At 39.3% G+C, this 21379-nt stretch overlaps 3 protein-coding genes across 4 annotated transcripts; 2 read left to right on the top strand and 1 right to left on the bottom strand.

The window, feature by feature from the left end:
• Window positions 1-1208: 1208 nt before the first annotated feature.
• On the bottom strand, window positions 1209-5734 carry LOC131769814 (N-alpha-acetyltransferase 60). Its single transcript, XM_059085541.2, has 5 exons — window positions 5514-5734; window positions 4596-4725; window positions 4075-4171; window positions 3143-3377; window positions 1209-2661 (listed from the first exon to the last, which is right to left on the bottom strand). The coding sequence occupies exons 1-5, from the start codon at window positions 5615-5617 to the stop codon at window positions 2517-2519; spliced, it is 711 nt and encodes a 236-aa protein (XP_058941524.1). The 5' UTR covers window positions 5618-5734; the 3' UTR covers window positions 1209-2516.
• A 91-nt stretch (window positions 5735-5825) lies between these two features.
• LOC131769800 (probable polyglutamine synthesis accessory protein MT0602) lies at window positions 5826-8923 on the top strand. Its single transcript, XM_059085529.2, has 2 exons — window positions 5826-6120; window positions 6606-8923. Exons 1-2 carry the CDS (start codon window positions 5980-5982, stop codon window positions 7725-7727), a joined length of 1263 nt encoding a protein of 420 aa, XP_058941512.2. The 5' UTR covers window positions 5826-5979; the 3' UTR covers window positions 7728-8923.
• A 302-nt stretch (window positions 8924-9225) lies between these two features.
• Window positions 9226-21366, top strand: LOC131769794 (coiled-coil domain-containing protein 57). 2 transcript variants are annotated; one of them, XM_059085519.2, is made up of 15 exons: window positions 9226-9787; window positions 10827-10942; window positions 11355-11490; window positions 12066-12359; window positions 12515-12654; window positions 13522-13680; window positions 14142-14304; window positions 14973-15339; window positions 15707-15892; window positions 16789-16889; window positions 17102-17302; window positions 17757-17817; window positions 18134-18319; window positions 19373-19642; window positions 20327-21366. In XM_059085519.2, exons 1-15 carry the CDS (start codon window positions 9419-9421, stop codon window positions 20794-20796), a joined length of 3219 nt encoding a protein of 1072 aa, XP_058941502.2. In that variant the 5' UTR covers window positions 9226-9418; the 3' UTR covers window positions 20797-21366. The 2 variants fall into 2 exon arrangements, with proteins under 2 accessions (XP_058941502.2, XP_058941501.2); XM_059085518.2 differs by having other exon boundaries at window positions 17694-17817; window positions 20327-21365.
• The last annotated feature ends 13 nt before the right edge of the window (window positions 21367-21379 follow it).

The following is a 21379-nucleotide window of genomic DNA, read 5'->3' on the forward strand; positions in this document are numbered from 1 at the left end:
ACGACCTCAAAACATGCCAAGAACAGAAACGAGTTACATAAGACGAAGGTGAGTCAATTACTGAGATTGCAACAGACTTGAGTAAAATTAGAAACTTGCTTCCAGCGTGTTAGTGTTCCAAGATTTTCCCTTGTAACGCTTTCTTCTCTTTTCTGACTTGGCGTAAATAGCTTTTACAAGGATTAAATTTCTCAACCCAAAATATTCTTGCAGACATTTTCAAAACTGTTCGCCATAGTCAGGAAAGTGAAGAGAGCAAAGAATCTTCTTTTTCTTTGCCAAATCAAAGGAAAACGTCCAGTCGCAGGGCGTGTAGTATTAAGCTCATTGCTGAATTCCGGTGCGAGCAAGTTAAGCCCTCATCATTTTTGGCGCTGCAGGAAGCGCATTTTTCCTGCCCGAAGGACGAGTCGGGGAGAGGTTTGTCTGGGGCCTGGCACTAATAATTATCAGTGCTAAACCCCCTACAGACCTCTCACTGACTCGTTCCTTTTCTCGTGCTGAAGCCCTGATATTAAATAGGGACTTCCACGACGGCGACGGCGACGGCAACGAGAATCTAATGAACAGAACAAGAGCGAAAACACGTGCGTTATAAAACTTTGTACATTTCTAAGTCGTTCCCTGCAGAACAAAAACGTGATATCACTAACCTCTAGGTCCTTCTGGCAAGGAAACCTCAAAGCAATTTAGTCACGTTTTTACGTTGAACTCAACACAACATTCACGTGTTATACCGAAGTCAAGATGTCGTATCGTCAGAAAAGTTGAACGCATCGAGCTACTGGCGAAAATCTTAGAGGAAATTAATCACATTTTATCGACAACGTTTCATCAAACGACGCCTTAGTCACATCTTTAACTTCCTATCGTGAGATACCCTATTTACTCAAATAAGCGCCGCATTTGTGGCAGAAAAGTCAATAAGCACCTTTCCCGAATAAGCGCCGTGGTCTCGATGTGGCGCTTATTCGAATAATCCTATCACAACCTACAATGCTTCATACGCAGTAAGATGCCTTGAGGGAACTAGATGAAAAAATTTGGAACGCTCAGACTCAGGCGCAAAAGAGGCGCATCCTCGTAGACTCAGATCAAGAAAGGTCTGTGAGATCGAAGTTGAATGAAGACATAACTGGTAATGCAGATCAGAAAAGCTGGAAAAAAAGACGACAATCAAAAAACGCCTCTGTTAGCCGCCGGAAATGTTTGTTACAGATAGATAACAACTTTATTAACTCTGAACAGAGAAACACCAATAATCAGCCTTTTGGGTCTAGCCTAGAAACAGCTTTGGAGTGCTACAAGCCCTTTAATGTCATACTCATCCTTCTGTTCAGTGTTGGGTATCTCAGAACAATGGTATGACAACACTTCCCAATCGGTGAAAAAATGTTTCTAATAAATGTCTAATTTTAATAATCTGGCATTACTAAATAATATCTAACAAGCATTAAATACGTAAGATTTAGCTGTCACACTCCTCTAAACTGTTAACTGACCTACTTCAAGGTAAGGCAAGTGTTGCGACTTTCTCTTGCAAACCGCGCTTTTTTTGATTAAGTATGATCAAACTTAAACTAAAGTTATCAACTGAAAACAGCCAAGCACATCCAAGTTAAATATTACAAAGATTTACTACGGACTCAAAGTAAAGACAATCAAAAGAGGAAAAATAAAGTGGTTAAGTTTTGATTGCTTTCATCTTTGCTTCTAATTGGTTGAGGGTGCGTGAGTTTTTTGGACCCATCATGGAGGACATAGATCATAGTGAAGAAAAAAAAATGCAATCCTGGACCATTTTCAATTCAACTCTCACCTTAAAATCGTATTAAAAGGAATCGAACTACCAAAGAATTCTGTTGATGAAACCACTTGACAAAAATTTTCTCAACAAAATTTTTCAAAAATAAACAGTAATTTCCCTAACAAGGTTACAACTTACAATTTGTTTATGGAACACCACAGTCATAAAACAAAAAAAATAATCACCAAGTTGATTTGTTCCTTTAGAAAAACTATCATTGCTTTTGTACATAAAAAAATTATAATGTCTTCTAAAAATTTACTTTAAGGAGTAATTTGCTGATTTTCTTTAATAAAAATGCAAAAAAAAAAGCACAAGATAATCTTAACCCTCAAAGTAAACTGATCATAAAACAAAGAAGCAAAAATGTTCTGTCACACACAAAATGCTTTCAATACATTGGCAAGTACTTGACAAGGTTTCTTAACAAATAATTATTTTAAAAAATGACAATTAACTCCAAGGACTTATCCAACCAGCCAGAAAGATTTTGGGAGTTGGGAATTTTTCCAAACTATCCTATAAATATCATGCCAGGTTGTTTAAGAATACTCATTAATTATCATCATTTCAAACAAGGCTTACAAAGGGGAAACTTTCACCCTAGTTCCTCTCCTGACATTAAGACTTAAAAATGAGCCAAAAAACATCTACTGTCATTATTAATCTTTTTTCCTTTTCTGTCACCAAACTTGTTCTTGTTATTTCCTCACATAGTGCGCACACATGAGTCTCTTATCGCCTGTATTGGTGTAACCCACAGAAGCCAGTGGTAGCAACAATTCATCAGATACAACGGCAACTTGCAGGGCCGAAGCTGGGACAGTTTTGCTCCAAGAAATTTCAAGGCATCATTGATTTGTGTTAAGGATGAAAATCTTTCATTTAAGAAGCGCAAAAGTTGGATAAATTCTCCTCAATAAACCATGAACACTGGGAGTTTACCAATGGTGGAGATGTCAAGTATAAGCATGGCTGACTGTAAATTTAGAGGTCAAGGTTCATACCCTGAGAGGGTTCACCCTGTTGTGTTTTTGAGCAAGATGCTTAAAGTGCACTGCACCTCTTTTCACCCAGGAGTATAAGTGAGTACAGGGGAGGGGGGGGGGGGTTTCCCACACCAAACTGTCAGGGAGATCCTATGGGGAACTAAAGAGTTAAGAATTGGTTTATCACAAGTTTTTCCTTCTAATAAGGTTTTAAACTCAATTCATATAGAAATAAGTTTCTTTCTCATGCAAACCCCCATAGGCTTGAAGATCTCTTTAGCAAATGAAACAAATTCCAAATTTTTGACATAAAAACCAAACAAAGCCCAGGTTTCATAAAGGATATCCAAGTGTCCACGGTGGTTCACCTCCATTAATATAAAGCACATAAGAGAATCCATCCTTGTGGGTTCCATTGATGGCATAGTACAAGGGCAGGTAGCGGAACTGCTTGAAATGTCTCTTGTCATAAAACTTCATAGCAGCAAAGTTTGTGGTTAAAACATGAAGATAGACAGCTTTGCAATTTTCCCTCTCAGGAGTAGTCAGGTGAGAAAGTAAGCTATCCAACAAAAGAGTTCCTGAAATGACAACATCATTAATTTTCCTGCACATGAAAGTGTCTGTGTAATCAATCAAATCAGAATATTTCTGGCAGTTCTCCTAGGATTCTCTTGAGGGATGGTTGTTATGGACAGACCCTAATGTCAGAGTCACTTGGGGAGAGTGCATGACGCAGACTTTTTTTTAATATGAAAGGCAAAGATTGCTCAAGAAACCATATCATCTTTGTTTCCACCATTATTAAAAACAAAATTAGGACACTGATCCTATTTTGACATTCCATCCGCTGAAAATCATCTTCAAATGTGCCAAAAATTCCACTACTGATACCAAGCGGGTACCTCCCTTTCCAATCTTTCTTAGCCAACTGGCTGCTTACCTGTGACATAAGACTAACTCCACTTTCTCTCTTTAAAACAATAAGCAGCAACACAGAAAGGATTCTTGATGTATAGATAAATCATTTTTGTCATAACCTATGGAGCAGCTCTATCCCCCAGCTGTTTTAAAAAATTTGGCAGACTTCTAGTAAGTCAACACTTTAAGAACAGCTGAAGACAAATTTCAAACCAAGTCACTCTTTGGAATCTCAAATTATGATCAGTGATAAATTTTCTTTATAATTATACTTTCAGTGGCAGAGACCAAGATTACATGGATTTTGGAGCAAACCTCTTCTATAACTTCCAACACAAATCATCAGCAAGTATTCACCTATTCCATGTCGTCTGTATTGTTTAACCACGCCAATGCTAAGAATATAAGCCACTTGAGAATCATCACCAAAAGCAAAAGAAAGAATTCCAGTGTCCTACAATAAAAATCAAACATGGTTACAAAGGTTCTTTTCTTACCATTAGAACAAGCACCAGTCTGCATGAATTACTTTTGCCGTTGCAGTTAAGCTTGGCCTAATAACCATATTCTCCTTGTCTACAGCTTAGGAAAGGTACAGAGAGCAGTATGGAGAATATGCATACTGATGTTAAGGTGTTAAGATTTAACAATGACTTTGAGTGAACTGACAAGGGAAAGTGTTAGGTGGTTGAACAATCAGCTGAGTTGTACTTTGTACCATAAAAAGACCTGGTAACAAGTAGAGCTAGAAGTGCTTCTAACAATTTGGCATGGGAAGGTGTTCTGACCAGTTTTTTTCCACACAATTAAGGGACACTTACTGTGAAATGTTACCTTTGACCCTGGATGGAACATCCATACATCTCACACTACTTTACCTCTTTGTTGCATAAAGACTTGGTTTTCACCTCAGCTACAAGGAGTCCTATAATGTCATGATTTAACGTGGCAGCCAATGAAAAGAACCGGGAACTTGATGTTATCTCCTCATACCAAACATCAGGGTATCTGTAAAAGATTTAGTAAAAAGATATAACATCTAGAAAATTAAAGAAAGAGAGTCACAGTTATGTCTTGGAGGAATGCCTTACTGGTTAGTAATATTTACAACAGGTGTAGAGTTCTGTTGTATAAACAACAAATACTCTTAAAAATATACGTGGTAGCTTATTTAGGCAAGTGGCAAATATCTATCAGCTGAGCCTCCTGGAAACAGGTCTTAGAAATATTTATTCGCATTGCTTTTGTAAATTTTGTTTTGCTTTGCTCTCTCATTCGAAATTTTAACGACATAAGAAACCATAGCTTCAAAATATTCAATCTTTATTAGGGGAGAAAGCTGCGATATCGTTTTGTAACTCTCTAGGCCAACAGACCTGTAAGCTAGACTTCGTACATAATAAATAAAAATAGTAACTTTGACAACTGGGTAAACAGTTAAACTAAAATGTGAACTTCTTCATCTCCTGAAAACCTTGGATTTGTACATCAGACTTCGAAAAAAGGGAAAAGAAACTTTAAAAGTCTGATTTTCAATTTATTTTATTGACTATGCCTGGAATTCACTCCTTTTATAGTTCAGTTCAACCTTGTCAAAACACACGCTTGACAAACCAGGCAGTATCTTTGTGTCTCTTCGTGTTTTATCCAATTAACTCGAAACAAATTTACTCTTAACCACAACTGGTTTTGCTATTTTCCTCTACCTTCGCTACTAGCTATCACCTTGTCGACACCTATCACTCTACCTTCAACTCAACTCCCGTTCTGTATTAAAAACAGAAATTCATACTCACTCGATCGGAAACCATTCACGGCATAGTCGTTTGACTTCATCAACGTCGGCTGGGCATAAAAACCGCACCTGGACATTGTTTAAGAGACCCAGCTTGATTGTCATTCACCTTCTTCTCGGCAAAAAGGAACCCAATTTGCCTTAAATATCACAGCATTTGATATCAAACAGGTAAACTACAAGCAGGAAGATCTGCTGTCATTTAGGACCACTTCCGCCATCTTGAACTACGCAATTTGAGAGGCCTGGAACTGCTGTATAAGGAGTCGTTTTTTTGTCGGTCAATTTCGTAAAATAATCGGGAACAATCGGATACCATGTGAGAGTTTCGTGACAAAGAGATTCAAAAATTCATAATATCTGTTCTTTTGAAGAATCAACTAGTATTGTAAGAATATTTGCTGACTTTCAAAGAAGTTATTGAAATCGCAAAAGTTCCAGTATGGTAAAGAATTAAATAATGCTTAATGCTAACGTGCCGCAGATCCTGTCGTGTTTTGAAATTGTTATGTCCCTGTGGAATGGGATCTTCAAACTCCAGCCTTAAGTTTTCAAAGTCCGAAGTATTTCGTGAAGGAAGAGGAGATCTTGCTTCTCAAGCGAGTAAGGTTAGTAAATCTTTCGAACTGGTGAACTTATATGAAATGATTGTGAACATTCCAACAGCTACTTCAGGAATTTTGGCTACAACCTCATTAAAATTGTTCCCAGATTGAATAAATGACAGCTTCACAGTGAAGACAGCTGATGACAGTGAAGACAATCGAACTGTTTTGTTTGAAAACAGATAGCTCGTTTGAACTCTTAAGTAACTCGTATTGAGGTGATTCCCATGTTTCGAAAAATACAGAGGTTGAACTCTAGATTTAATCATAGCAAAGTGATTCTCAATGATTCATGATAGGCAAGTAAGTTAGGTGTAGTGCTCATTTTTAGATTACATAAAGAAGTAGATTAGAGGCTGATAATATTCAAAATTCATGCCCACGCCAGATCATGCAACCCTAAACCTTTCACTGTGCGTGGTTGAATTATTTGTCTTTAATCATTGCATCAATGATTAAAATAATGAAAATTGGATTTCAAATTTCAGAGGATGGTCACACCTGTTACCATGTTCATGGTGGGTGATGTTATGTTGGGGAGAGGGATTGATATGATCTTAGAACACTCCAACAACCCCATACTCTATGAGAGTAATGGGCTGGATGCAAGGGACTATGTCAGTTTAGCTGAAAGACAGACAGGACCATTACCTGATAAGAGTGAGCGACCTCTTGACTATGTGTGGGGAGATGCAATACAAATACTTAAGGAGAAGAAGCCAGACTTGAGGATTATCAATTTGGAAACTTCAGTGACTACAAGTGACTCTCAGTGGCCTTTGAAAGGAATCCATTATCGCATGCACCCTGGGAATGTAAATGTTATTCAGTCAGCAAATATTGACTGTTGTGTTCTGGCAAATAATCATATCGCAGACTGGGGATTTCCTGGTCTTGTAGAAACTATGAATACCCTTGATAACAGCAGCATTAAATTTGCTGGAGCTGGGCAAAATTCTTTGGAAGCAAAAGCTCCAGCTGTTTTTCATATCAGTAATAAGGGTGTAAGAGTGTTGGTATTCGCTGCTGGGCACTCCTCAAGTGGAATCCCTGACTCGTGGAAGGCAAGGAAAGAAAAGGAAGGAGTTAACATCATTGACTTCTATCAAGCTAGCAAGTCAGTAAATGAGCTAAAAAATCTAATTGAAAACCACAAACAGGATGGTGACATTATTGTGTTGTCAATTCATTGGGGAGGAAACTGGGGCTGGAATGTTGAGTCTTCCTTTGTAAAGTTTGCACATAAAGCAATTGATGAGGCGGGTGTGCACATCATTCAGGGCCATTCATCGCATCATGTCAAAGGCATTGAGGTTCACAATGGAAGACTTATTATTTATGGTTGTGGTGACTTTTTGAATGACTATGAGGGGATCACAGGTCATGAAGGATATCGCGGTGATCTTGCTTTGATGTACTTTGTTGATGTAAGTCCAGACACAGGCATGTTGGCTGGTCTCAGAATGGTACCAACTCAGATAAAACATTTGCGAGTTAACAAGGCCAAAGAAGAGGGTGTGAAGTGGCTTGTGAAAACAATGTCAAGGGAATGCAAGAAATTTGGCTGTGATGTGAGAAGAGTTGATGATGAGATTCATTTGGTGTTTTGACTCTCTCTCACATCATCAAACTTGAAAGCAGTTGGCAGTTCTATGGTTTGATCAAAAGAATGTTAAAGAACTGTGGGCTTTGGTGAAGCTCTGAAAGTAATGATTCCTTATACTCAGGATTAATTAGTAGCATTTTCCTTTGAAACTTTTTTTTATATTTGTTGCTTTTGGATGTTTGGTGGGTATAATTTTTTTTGAGGTAGCAGCTTTGGAGGTTCTAGCTTTTGAGGCAATCTTTCCTTTGTAATTTGCCAAGAACAGAGAAATCTCATCATTCATTTAATTTCAGTAGGTCACCATCAGGAGAGAATTAACCCTTGATACCCTAATACTCCATACTGTTCTATTACATTTCTTTAAGTGCTGACAAGGAGAATTTGTTTATCAATCAAGAGTTTGCTTAACTGGTGATCATTTCCTTTATTCTTGTGACCTTAATGTTAGATTCAGGGGTGACAGTAGAAATTAGATACAAATCTACTAATCACTCATAGGGGTCAAAGAGTCAATCAAAAAAGCAATATTGATAGATTCAAAGTAAAAGCAGCCCTAACTTGCAAAACTGTGGGTTCAAAATAGTTTTATTTGATAATTAGAATAGTCCCTCTTACTGGTGATCATCACCACCCCCCTCTTGCTCAATGCAGCGTATAAATGAGATAGCGAATCGGTTAAGGAGCCCCTGAGGGCTCAAAGAAAACCCCCTTGGGAGGGAGAGAAGGTAATGAAACAACTGGGGCTATTGAACAGACACAACAAAGTGGTCATATGATAACTAAATGTCAGTCGATCAACAGCTAACCAGGCAAAGCATGGAGACCTGGGGCTAATTAAGTTATTCCTTAGGAATATGATCCTTATCAGCCTTGGGTGCTGACATGAGATACATGCACAGAGATCACAGGTTTACACAAGCTTCAGCATAGTGCCTATTTATATCAGACTGAAAAGCAACATTTGAATGTTTGAATAATTTTCCATAATTCTCGAGATGATTTTTATCTTGACTATCTGAATATTTTTATTACTGTTAAATGGAAGAGTGGAAGGATCTAAGTGGCTTTTGTACAGCATGGATCAAAACTGTTACAGGTGAATATCTGGGATAAAGTTTGTGTATATGATCTGTTATACTTTGTTACAAATATTTTAAAGGATCTGTATTTGTCAAACCAATTTTGGTCAATAAATCATGGACTTTTCTTTATTTAATGACAGTATTCATGATGTGAATACCTCATCTACAACTTTGAATGCTGCTTTAATCATTAATTTTCCTCAGTAGCCACATTTTAACTATTCCTTGAAACTTAACTAAGTTCCTCGCATCACAGTATATACAACAGCAGACGATTGCGCAAGTTTCCAACTCATTTCGGTCAACTGGAAAGTTTCGATAAGGGATGATCAATAAATTTCACGCAGAAATCTGCCGCATGCGTCGCTTGAGGACTGTTTGATTCGCGAGAGGTCTGGGGTCGAAGTACTGCAAATATTATGGCGGCAGATTTTCAGTTGGATGCATGACATCGATCTCATTTGTTCCTAATTTTTTTACGAAATTGGGGATGTCATCGTGTTTCATTAACTGTATTTGAATTACTCAGTTTGTACTATGAATCTCCATGTAAATTTGAGTACAATAACAATCGCGATTTCTGTTCAGACCGCCGCTAAAAATTTATATTTTCATGGCACATATTTCCATCGAAACTTCGTCTCTTCAAGAACTAGTTGAACAAAAAGAAAATGAATGGAGAGAAGCACAGCAACTGCAAAATAAATCACTGCAGAATTCTCTTAAGGAGAAAGAAAGACAGCTTAACAACGAAAGAGTGCGATTTAGAAAGTTGAAAGAGGATTTTGAATACAACCTGAAACTGTTAGAGGAGAGAGACCAGGAACTACAAAGATACGATGCGTTGTTTTCGCAAGTTAGAAACATCAATAGTTTAAGAGATGGTGAGGTCAGTGATCTGAAAATCCAGTTGGATGACCTCAAACTCAAGTTATCTCACGAGGAGAAGGCCAAAGAAGAACTGCAAAGGCACTACCAACAGGTGTGAAAATTTAGATGTTAATTTTGGAGCTGGGGGAACTGTAATGTGTTTCCTGGTTATTTGCCCTACATTTCTCTCTTTTTTGTAACTTCAGTTGGTGATCCCATTAATGTCTACTTTAGACATTAATGAGCTGGTAAACAAATAGATTCTGTGTTGCTGTGCGTCTGTTTAGTGTAAGATCACAGATGGCATCAAATGTCAACAAAAGAACAAAACAGTGGCATACAAGGGGCAGTCGAGTGCGTCACTGATGTTCTAACCACAATTTGGGGTCTTCTGTGATCAATGACTGCACAGAAACATGGCAACGTCTAATCTATATTTTATGTATGATAAAAAAGTAAAAGCTCTATTATGGTGGCATCATCTATGTGTCTGTTCTCCATTAGATCACAAGTAGGAATCAATCAAAATGTGTGTATAATTCAGCTTATGATCCATCAAATATTTTTGCTAGCATGTGATTGGTCTATATGCAGTACGTGACCAAATATCCCCTAACTAAAACTGAGTGATATCCCAGAATATACTCAAGCAATATTCCCCAATTTTTAAACCTTATATCTACTACAATAAGTCTGTGCTTCAAATTTAATTCAAGATGAGAGAGGGTTTTGTGGGTGTTACAGAAGAAGGAAAATATTTTTTTGTTCATTAAGTCATACCATGGAACACTCAAAAGAAAATATCCCATGCTATATACAGTAAGCTGTTAATAAACATTTTTTCACACACATTCTGAAATACTTGAAGGACAATAAATGCAATAGCCTCTATTTTGTGCCAAATTATTTCTAAATATTTTTTTCCTTGGACATTCTCTGTTCCTCAAAGTTCACAGTTTTCCTTGAGCTTTGCTCTCAAAAAACTGTTTGCATCTTGGAACAGATAATGTCTGCAGACAAATATTTGTACATATTTTCTTGCCAAATAGAGGCTGTTTATTTATCATATATATATAATAATTGTTTTTGACTCATCCATCTTCCCTCAATCCTGGGTCTCTCTCATCTCTTCGCTGCTTATTGAATTGTAGCGTTTGAGGGAACATCAACAAGAACTGAACCAGTTCAGGCTTAACAAAGAAAATGAAGTAAACAAAGAAAGAGAGGAATTTGAGTCATTCAAAAGAGAGCTGCAAGCACAGCTGAGGTATGTTAATTATAGAGTAATATTTAGTTCAGCTGTGGGAGAAGTTGTTGGCTAAAATTTCACATCCTGGACTCTGGGTTTGGAGGTCTGCATTCAAGACTTGACTTGGCCTTTGTGTTGTGTTTTTGGATGAGACACGTCACTCTCACTTTGCCTTTCTCTACCCAGGAGTATAAGTTCCTATCACCAAACTCTCAGGGAAATCAGATGAAATTCTTTGGGTAATCTGCAGTGGACTTTCAGGCCACTCAGAAGTAGTAGCAATAATCCTTAAGTCACCTTGTGGTATTGTGAGTGGGATAAGCTCCTTCTGGATGAAGTACTCAGCTCAATCGCTGAACTGATGAAGGAACTAATTGAAAAAAAATTAAAAAACAAATTATTAAATAATTCTATTTTGTAATTTCTACAGGGCAGCTGAGGAGGATGTAGAAGCTCAGAGACAAGAGTTAATGTCAGGATTTGATGATGCACAACGCAAAAGAGAACACGAGTTCAGAAAGAAAGCAGATGACCTGAGTAATTCTTTACTTGCTCATGAGTTAAAGGTTTGTATAAAATCTGATCAAGAATAAAATTGGTCTGGATTGATCAAAATGTGATTGAGCTATCCAAGGTTATTATATTAAGTAGAATAAAGGGGGTAAGTTTCTAATGAAACTGTGGTGCTGTGTCGATGGGAGAGTATGGTAGGTAATTAAGTGTTAACAACTTGAGTTGAAAACGTAAATTGGCCACTGTAAAGAGTGAAAAAGCTGACATTTCAAGCATTAACCCTTTGTCAGAGTGAAGGGCTAATGCTCTGACGAAGGGCTAACGCTTGAAATTTCAGCTTTTTAACTCTTTATGACCTGGCCAATTTATGTTTTCAACTCAGTTGGTAACTCTAAATTACCTATTATAAGTAGAAGTTTGACTTAGACCTAACAGCATGATCGATAGTTCTAAAATGTAGAGTTTGCTCTCTTCAGTCTTACAATGCACAATGGTGAAACCTCACAGAACACTTTAGTAATACCCTAATATACACTGTCGTCTTAAATTTTAAATCTAATCCTGGATTAGCAAGTTACTAGTGCCTGTGGTATACTTAAGATGAGATAATGGGGCTTGCCATTTTCAGGTTAAAATGCTCACAAAGGAACTAGAGTTACTCAGAGCCAGTGGAGAAAGAACAAAAGATGAACTGGAAGACACAGAGACAGTTGTCCACAATTTAGAAAAGGAGCTGAAGAAGAAGGAATGGCAGTTAACAGATGAACAGAACATGAACAAAGCTAAGGTGGCTGAAATGGAAGCAGAAATGGAACAGTTAAGATTGACAATGAACAAGATGCAAGAGAAATTTCAACACAAGCATGCAGAGTTGGATCGATATGCTAAGGAGAAGGAACAAGCACTTATTGCAGCTAAAGAGGTGCAAGCAATGATCAAAATGTAATTTCTTGATACAATGTTGCTACGTTTTCAAGCAGAGGTGACCCAAGGGTTTTTTTGTTGAGTGTAATTAGATGCTGGTTATTCTATGGGGTTTAAGGGTTAAAAACATAGTTTCTGTGGTTTGTTGTTCAGGCCCATGGTGAGCTTGAAAGAAGTCTAGAGGAGAAGATCAGAGTATTGCAGAATCAGCTAGAGACTGAGCAAGTGGAATGCCGCAGACTTCAATGGGCCATCAAGGATGCTGGGAAAGAAAAAGAGTTGGAATTTCAAAGGTAATCAAAATGACTTTTTTATTTGTGTACTATGAACCCAATTGCAGGGTGAAGAAGAGCAAAACCAAAACAATATCCGATTACTTTCCACTCTCACTGAAAATTGCTCTTTCAATAACAAACTCAATCCATGTGCAATGTGAAATAAAAGAATAGCCAGTTCAAGGCATTCCATCAGTAGAGTGGAGTGCAGTAGTAATAGCAACAGGGCAAAAACATGGGAAGTTTGGGACTGGTCAAGTACCAAACTAAACCTCCTTTGGTTTTTTGCTCAACCACTTCTATGTTGCTATTTACGGTGGCTTTCCATTTTACTGACTGAACGTCTAGAACCAGCCAGTTTGAGAATTGAAGTTAGGCGTTAACCCTTTACACCCTGACATCAGTATACACATTCTCCATACTGTTCTCTATACATTTCTTAAGGTGCTGACAAGGAGAATTCGTATAACAATCAGGAGCTTCTTCAGTTAGTGATCATTTCCTCAATTCTTGCGATCATAATGTTTAAATATGGGTGATATTTTGGGGAGGAATTATAAGCTCATCACTCTTAGGGATTAAAGGGTTAACCCTCCAACTCCGATGAGTGATTGAGACAGGATTTCTTCTTACAATATCAAAACAATATCAAGCAGTCAAGTGATGAGAATAAAGAAAAAATATCAATTAGGTGATTATAAGTTGATCCAATACCAAATTCTCCAAACTAACATCACAAGAACTGTATGGCAGATAGTAAGGAGAATTACTGATGAGATCTTGGGAGTTAAAGGGTTAAGGCCGCAGGAAGGGTGGTAAGTGGTAAAGTTTCCAACCCAATAATGCTTCCTGTTTGATTGTGATCATCTCATTACTTGCTGTCAGACTAGTGGGGACCATAGCCGATCTAGAGCACAAGCTGGAAAAACAATCAGCTGATCACGCCAGATCTACAGTGGCTCGTGACTTGGAACTAGAAGCGTTACGTCATCAGGAAGAGAAGATGAGGTTGGAAATTGTACAGCTCAAGGGAAACACGGAAAGGTAAAGTTAACAACAAATATTGGAAAAGACTTTTTTTAAAAGCATAACTGTTAAACTGTTGAAAAAAGTGTATTTTCTGTTAAATGAATGGCAGTAAGCGGCAAACTTCCAGATGATCCTCTAATCTGTGGAATATTTATTCGTAAAGTAACTCTCCTTAAATACAGATGACATTTCAGATTTGATGTTGAAGCCTAACCTAAACTATATCGTTAAGGACAGTGTTTTTGGAAATCAAAAAGTGTCCCTTTTTTCTTTTTTATCAGCGTGTTTTTGAGATAAACGTTTCAATGTGGGGAAAACGGACTGTGATAAATTAACCTCGCACAGAATTTGCTTAATTTACCAGCCGTGGTCTTAAACACTGCTATTTTATCATTAACTCTAATTCATATCTTTAGGTGGCAAACCTTTCTAGCCTATTACCTCAATTAAATATCTTATCAACCTTTTTCATGCAGATATAAGAAAGAACTCACCGTTGCTTTGGAGCGGGAGTCTTCCATGGAGCGATCCAGAGCTCAGCTTGAAGTTGATTGGCAGCGGCGATGCGAGGACACTGAAAGAGAGATGTACAATAAACAGGAGCAGCTTATTGCTGCTCTCACAAAGCAGAGAGACGAGGTACGTGATATAGGGAGAGCAAGTCATAACCCTTTTAGATTGAGTGTTGATAAACCAAAACCGGAATGGCTACCACTTAGAACATAGGAAGATATCACAAGGTGCCTTTGAGGTACGGATCAAAGTCTGTTTCTGAGCAAACTGTGCACCTACTCCTCCCCTAACCCAACAACACTCAACTGCTAATTATTTAGGGAGAGTTACTGTTGGATTAGGGGAGGGGTAGTTGCGCAGGTGCTCAGATGTTAACATTGATCCCAAAATTTAAGTCAAAACAAGTTGACTTTGTTTAATTGCGATTGATCTTACTAGCTTGCACCTGATTAGCTTTGAAGGTAGTATAGGTTTTCTCCACTAGTCATAGAGAGCGAGAAACCTAGATCAGTACCTTACCACTTTCTTAAAAATTACTCTATATGGTTCCACTTTGACAGTGTGTTGATCTAGAAAAGCGATTATCCCTTTCCCTCCCTCGGAGGGTCATTTGATTATAGCCCCATCCCACCCCTCTGAAACCTACCTTGAATGAAGTCGCTTTTTTTTAACCTTTCTTCCGCTCTTAATTGTTCTAAGCACGAAGAAGAGAAATTAATTGAAATCAGGATTACTTTCAACAACCAAATAACAATCCCTCTACTTGTTAAGCAGTCTTGTTTCTGTATCAACAGGCTGCGGCGCTTGCTCAAGAACGGGAGCGAGAATTGGCACAAAGAGATGAACTTATCCGTGTCTTGACCCAAACTAGAGATCAGGCCTTCGCAACCCTTCAAAGGCATGGTCTCGCCATTCCAACACAACTGCCAAATAAGGAAGAGCAACTCGAGGATTCTTCGCGTGATGTTGGAAAACCTCGTGACTTCCCCCCTGAGGAGAAAATCAAAGAGCTGGAAGCACAGAACAGCAATTTGAGATCTGTGATTAAACAAATGCGGCAGGACATGGAGAACCTTGGCAATGAATTTGCTTCAAGGCCCTCATCGACGATGGGGCAACGAAGAGATAGTGAAAAGGGGTCCCCTGTGCCACTGACTAAAGGTAATGGAAGAACGCAAGTTAACAAGTTGCGATTGGTTGTATTTTTGTGTCTAATTGTGTAAGAGGGTGGCGTGAATTTCCTGGACATATCGCAGAGCGAAGAAAACTAGAACCAATACAATGCGCTTAAATAAGTTTTGTGCGCTGTAGGGTCTTATGTGGGCGAAGTGATGTGCTGCGAAGCCGCGGTTAATTTCCGTCCCAAGCCTATCGGAGTTTCGTCGTCTGTCGGTTTTTAGCTCTTTTGAGCACAGAAAGCCGTCAGTTACGCAGGCTAACTTAAATTGATACTGGGACTTGCTTTAGAAATACTTTACCTAATGTAGCGCTCTTCTTGAATTTTAGTCAAAGGATCTTTTCTCTTCAGAGTATGTGGAGTCACTTGAAAAGGAGATCACAGAATTGAAGTCAAAGAACCGAACACTGAAACAGCAAGTTGAGGAGAAACCACAGTCCGCCCAACCTCGTAGTCGTGCACAAATAGCGGTATCTGGTGTTCAGCCACAAGATCCGTTCATACAAGCCCATATTAGGGAACTCAATGGAACAATTGGTAAGAACTTAACTGTCTTAAGGCTGGGGCAACACCATGCAACAATTCGCTGGAAAACTTGTGCTGAGCCAAAAGGCAAGCGGCAAAAAATGGCGGGAGTTTAACCACCAAACGTTCTTCATCCACTATTTCGCCCTTTTACTTTGACGAGAAACTGCAACAGGTTATTTCCAAGTGGAACACGACGCCAAGGCAAGCGCAAATACCATTCATTTTCGTGTATCGAAATTTATGTCAAGATCTTTCTGCCTGTGCCTATTCCACCCCAACTTTTCTCTGGCTGCGATATAATTGCTTCAGCTAAGTATTTTTGCGGAACAATTAAGTATTATCAACTGAGTTAATAACTTAAATTGGCCATCATAAAGAGTTTGAAAGCTGACGTTTCAAGCGTTAGCTCTTCGTCAGAGCGATTGACGAAGGGCTAACGCTCGAAACGTCAGCTTTCAAACTCTTTACGGTGGCTGAGTTACGTTATCAACTCAGTTGATAATACGTAATTACCTTGCTATACTCCCCCACCGACGCAGCACCACAGTTTGTTTAGAAACTTACCCCCTACATTGATATATTTGTGCAGAAGCTTTATTTCTGGAGTCCATCGCTTTCTTTCTTTTTTTCTTTTTTTTTTTTTTTCTTTTTTTTTTTTTGCATTTTCTCGACGAACTTTCCCGGAAAGAAGGGCTCGAAGTAGTTATTCTGGTATAAGCTGCAGATACTTGAAGAGCAATGTCTGCTAGCTTCTTCCGTCCCTTAGCTCCAACGGTAGCCTCAAATGATAAACGTTGTTAACGTTCATGCACATTGTTATAATTCACGCTTTCACATTAAGAATAAGTGTTATTTTCTCCTAGAGCTTAGAAATACCTGTACGTATTTGTGTTGTTGTTAATCAGGTGCTTTACGCCAGGAAAAACTGGAGCTGTCAACACAAGTGAAGAAACTTCAAGGCACTGTGGATCATCTGCAGGGATCTCTGACTCAAATGCACGAGGAGGTAACTCAAAACAGTGAAGACCTCTTCGAGATAGACATTACTTTGATCCAGGCTCTAAGAGTCACTCTCCGCTTATTTCCAGTCATTTTTCTGCAACTAAACTCTCCTCCTTGGGATGATGTTCAACTTGGAAGTAACTTTCTGTTCGAAAACTTCGTGCAGTGTCCTTCACAAAGATGTGGCTGAACAGATCATTTCTTGTCTTTTGGCAGGTTCGCCAGAAACAGTTAGCAATGGATCAGCTACAGTACGAACTTACGACACAGAGCAGGCGAGCGACTGATGAGCTGACTGCTCTGAAACAGCGCGCAAATGAGCTGGAGCTGCAACTGACCCAGACAAGAAGAGAGGCGGATGAGTACTTCAGGAGTGGGCTGGAACGGAATGCTGAGGCAACGTCCTTAGGAAATCAGGTGATTTGAAAATAACTAAAAGTGTTAAGCCGCAAATTTCTCAAAGTAACTCATGTTTATGGTACAATCCGCGACTGCGAGTTCTGCCACTCCCCCTCCCCCCGTCCATCGTCGCTGCTTTTTCTTCAACTTATCGATGTTTCTGCTTAAGGGAGTAGGTTTCTAAAGAAACTGTGGTACACTGTGTCATTGGGAGAGTATAACAGGGTAATTTAGTTTCATCAACTGAGTTGAAAGCGTAAATTGGCCACCGTAAAGAGTTTAAAGGCTGACGTTTCGCGCGTTAGCCCTTCGTCGGAGCGATTGACGAAGGGCTAACGCTCGGAACGTCAACCTTTAAACGCTTTACGGTGGCCAGTTGATATTTTTGCTAATTTCTTTCGGCTAATAGCTGTCAAGTCTTAAAGTCGAACTTGCATCTCAAGGGAGAGGAGCTGTGTCATTCAATCCTCAGGCAGAAATCATTAAACAACTTCAAGATGAGATTCATCGATTGAGGAAACAACCCACAACAGGTAAGATATGCCAGCAGTCTAAGGTTTACAATGCGACCTGGTCTGCGAGCAGTCTGAAGGTTACAATGCGACCTGGCTTCGGCAAACCATGGAGGGATACAAGTTGGAGATGAGGGGTGTAAGGAGGGTGTATGCGTGTTTGTCTAATCGTGTTTATAGAGTTACTTCTCCAAGTGAATAATGATTTTTGTTTATTTTAGTAGTTTCCGTTTTAAATGTTGTAGGGTTTCAGCAAACTCTTATTCTTGATAAGGCTTTGAAAAAACAAACAGAACTGCCTTTGATATTAGCATATATTGCATCCTATTATAATCAGGTGCTCAAACAAGCGACAAAGATTTCCTTGATCCAGTTTCTCTTATTCGACCGTCAATATCTCAAATGGCGCGGCTACAAAACAAATTACATGAGGCGGCGCGGCGCATCAGCCGAATGTCTCAAGAAAAAGAACAGCTTATTCAGATGGGAAACAGGCTCAGAGCGGAGCTTGCAAAATATACAGGTAACCTTCAAGTCTGTTCATAATCCCTTTTGACTGAATGCTACAAACGCTGGAGACGTTGAATTGTCGTCGTAAAAATCAGTTTTGGTTGAAGAGAACTTAAGATGATCTTTTGAAAGAGGACAGATGATCAGTTTTCTCTCGTGCAGAAAGGTTTTAAAGTTAAATTAACCCCTAACACCCTAACATCAGTATGCATATTCTCCATACTGTTCTCTATACATTTCCTGAAGTACTGACAAGGAGAATTTGTTTATAAATTAAGAGCTTTATGAGTTGGTAATCATTTCCTTGATTCTCGTGACCTTAATGTTTGATTCAGGGGTGATATTGTAAGGAGAAATTAGAAGCTGGTCACTCCTAGGGGTTAAAGGGTTAAAAGACTACGTTTGTAGGAGACCAGGTGGTTACGGTTAGCGGTTTGAACACGAGAGCCTGGGTCGACTCCTACCTAGGTCATTGGGCTGTTTTCTCGGCCAAAACAGTTTTTTCTCACAGCGCCTCTCTCCACTTAAGGGTTTAAACGGACCCCAGTAGTTTATCAGGAAAAAAGTAAGAAATGACAAGAAGAAATCTGCCATAAAACATGATTCCTACATTAAGGGGGAGCGGCAAAACTCCTGATCATTTCATGCCAGGTGCCTAACTGGGATTTCTTCAAAGGCAGGTGGAGTTGCACGTATCCATGACAGTATCTGAGCAACTCCGCACCTACCCCCCCCCCCCCTCCTTACCCAACATTAACCCTGACTTAATATCAGTTGACTGTTGTTGGGCTAGGGGAGGGGTGGGCGCGCAGTTACACAGATACTAACATTGATATAGTCACACTATGTCACACCCAGACATACTACCCAACTGTCATGTCGACGACATCCATACTGTTTCTGTTGTTCCATGAGCTGTGTGTGATTCATGCCGTATGGATTCTCTCGGAATCCCGATTTTTCGCCTTAATAGTCCCGGATGTAGCGTCTTGATCTCAGCAATGTTCTCAACGTGAATATTTAAACCAAACTGAAATACATTCAATCGTTCTCTGCCAATTGTCAGATGGTCGAAAGAGCGCTCCCCTTGGCCGTATAATCAGCCAGCCCCCTCAGCCCTTAGTCACTGAAGCCTCTTCAGGAAAGACCCCTATCGGAAGGACCCCAGGTGAGATGAAGGACCATTTACAGAGCCAATTAGGTGCTGTGGAAAACCTTCAATACCAGCTCACTTCTCAGGAGCTCCAGTTTGCACAGCGTATGGCTCTAAAAGAACAGCAAGCAGCTGAGCATGTCAAAATCACTGTAGCCTCAAGTTCAAGTGATTCTAATGATGGTGAGTGTAGATTTTTTTATCGATGTTGTGTGATTTTGAGAGGATATTCTCTTTCTTTCTTTAAGATGCACCTTATCCTTATTAGTAAATATTATATATAGAAACGTATCATGGTAAGAATTCATTTAAGTACCGTGCTAAAAGGATATCAAGCTGAAATGAGGCCTGGTATCAACCCGATATCCAATAGCTCTGTGGTAGAACATCCAGTGTGGAGAAGGCTCGTGTCAGGGAGTCGAATCGTCATGGGTGATGAAGACTTTTATTGTACCACAATCAACACAAAAGAACTATTCAGTGACTCAGTTAGCAAATCGACACTGGTTTTGCGTGTTCTGTACTCTTATTGACAGCGATATTCGTCTTCACAGTGGTCAAAATGATGTAGACTCACGAGGCGCAGCTGTGTGAGTCTGCAACAAAATTTTATCACAATATCGACGTCAAATGAAACGATTCTGTTAGTGTGTGACATGTTGCGTGACACGTTGACGCGAGCAGCGTTGTCTGTACTCTCTTCGACAACGGCAAATTAGCCAATCAGATTGCGATATTACTTGTAAATGTCGGGTAAAACATAACATTTAATTTATCCCCTCTTCGACTTGCCCTATTTTCTTTCACCCTATCGTAAAAAAGTAAAGATATGCGCTTGTCTCATGCAGTCACTTATGTTTTGTGCAGATGGAAAAGTACCAGTGCTATTGGAATCACAACATGTAGTATCTCGTGAGACAAATAAGAAAGACAGTGCTCCAGTGGATAGTAATGTGACTCATCCACCAGCCAATCAGTGGACGTCTTCGCCAGTTTACGATCAACCGCTGTTTACGTCATCTTCGGAAGGCCAAGCGTCGTTGCAAGAAATTTGGAAGATGTTGGACGAAGAAGAAAGTTTCCGTAGTCCAACTCCCAGGAGAGTTCGCCCCAGCTCTCCTGAGCGTCTTAAAGCCACAAGGGACCAGGACCCTGATCATATTCCAGAGCGGGACTCTCCCGAGCGTGATTCGTTCGCCCTAAAAGGAAGGCGAACGGAAGTTCAAAGTAGACCTTCAATGCAGCGACCAGAATTGTCCAAAAAGGCTGCTGGCAAAGGTAGGCTGGCTCAAAAGAAAATTAAAGTGAGGAATTATAACATTAGAGACGATGGCTGAGAAGAACTAGTTTCCTGAATCAAAGACGAATGCAAGAGTCCCTCATGATGGCGAACAAGATCGTTGTCCTTAGAGTGGTAGATGTTGCAGAATCTATTTATGTAAGCTGACTGCAAGTCGCACTCGATCAGAGGAGAAATTCGTCGCTCTAAGAACATGGAATTTAATGATCGTTAAGCTTCAGAACACCGGTTTGAACCTTAGAGACAAAAACCGCCTTGAAACATCAATTTCTGACAGTGCCGAGTATTACAATGTGCTAGTCAAAATGCATCCCTACACTCTTTATCCTCATGGTAAAATGAGACATTAACGTTTGATATACGTGAACTGGCCTTGAGAAATCATCGTAGTATTGAATACTTGTATGTTCAGACGTTCCGTCCATAGCTAAGGCTCATTTTTTTCTGTTGAAGTGAATATGATTGTTTCCCTTTCTTCATGAATTGGGATGGTTAACAGAAGTAGATTTGGTGTTTTCTCTTCTCTTTTTGCACGTTACAATAACTCGGTAACTATTGACTCAATGTAAAAACTTATTTTTTTCTTGCTAAGTATCATCTAGCACTACATCGTTTTTTTA

The sequence above is a fragment of the Pocillopora verrucosa genome, chromosome 8, assembly GCF_036669915.1.
Source record: "Pocillopora verrucosa isolate sample1 chromosome 8, ASM3666991v2, whole genome shotgun sequence".
Lineage (NCBI taxonomy): Eukaryota > Metazoa > Cnidaria > Anthozoa > Scleractinia > Pocilloporidae > Pocillopora > Pocillopora verrucosa.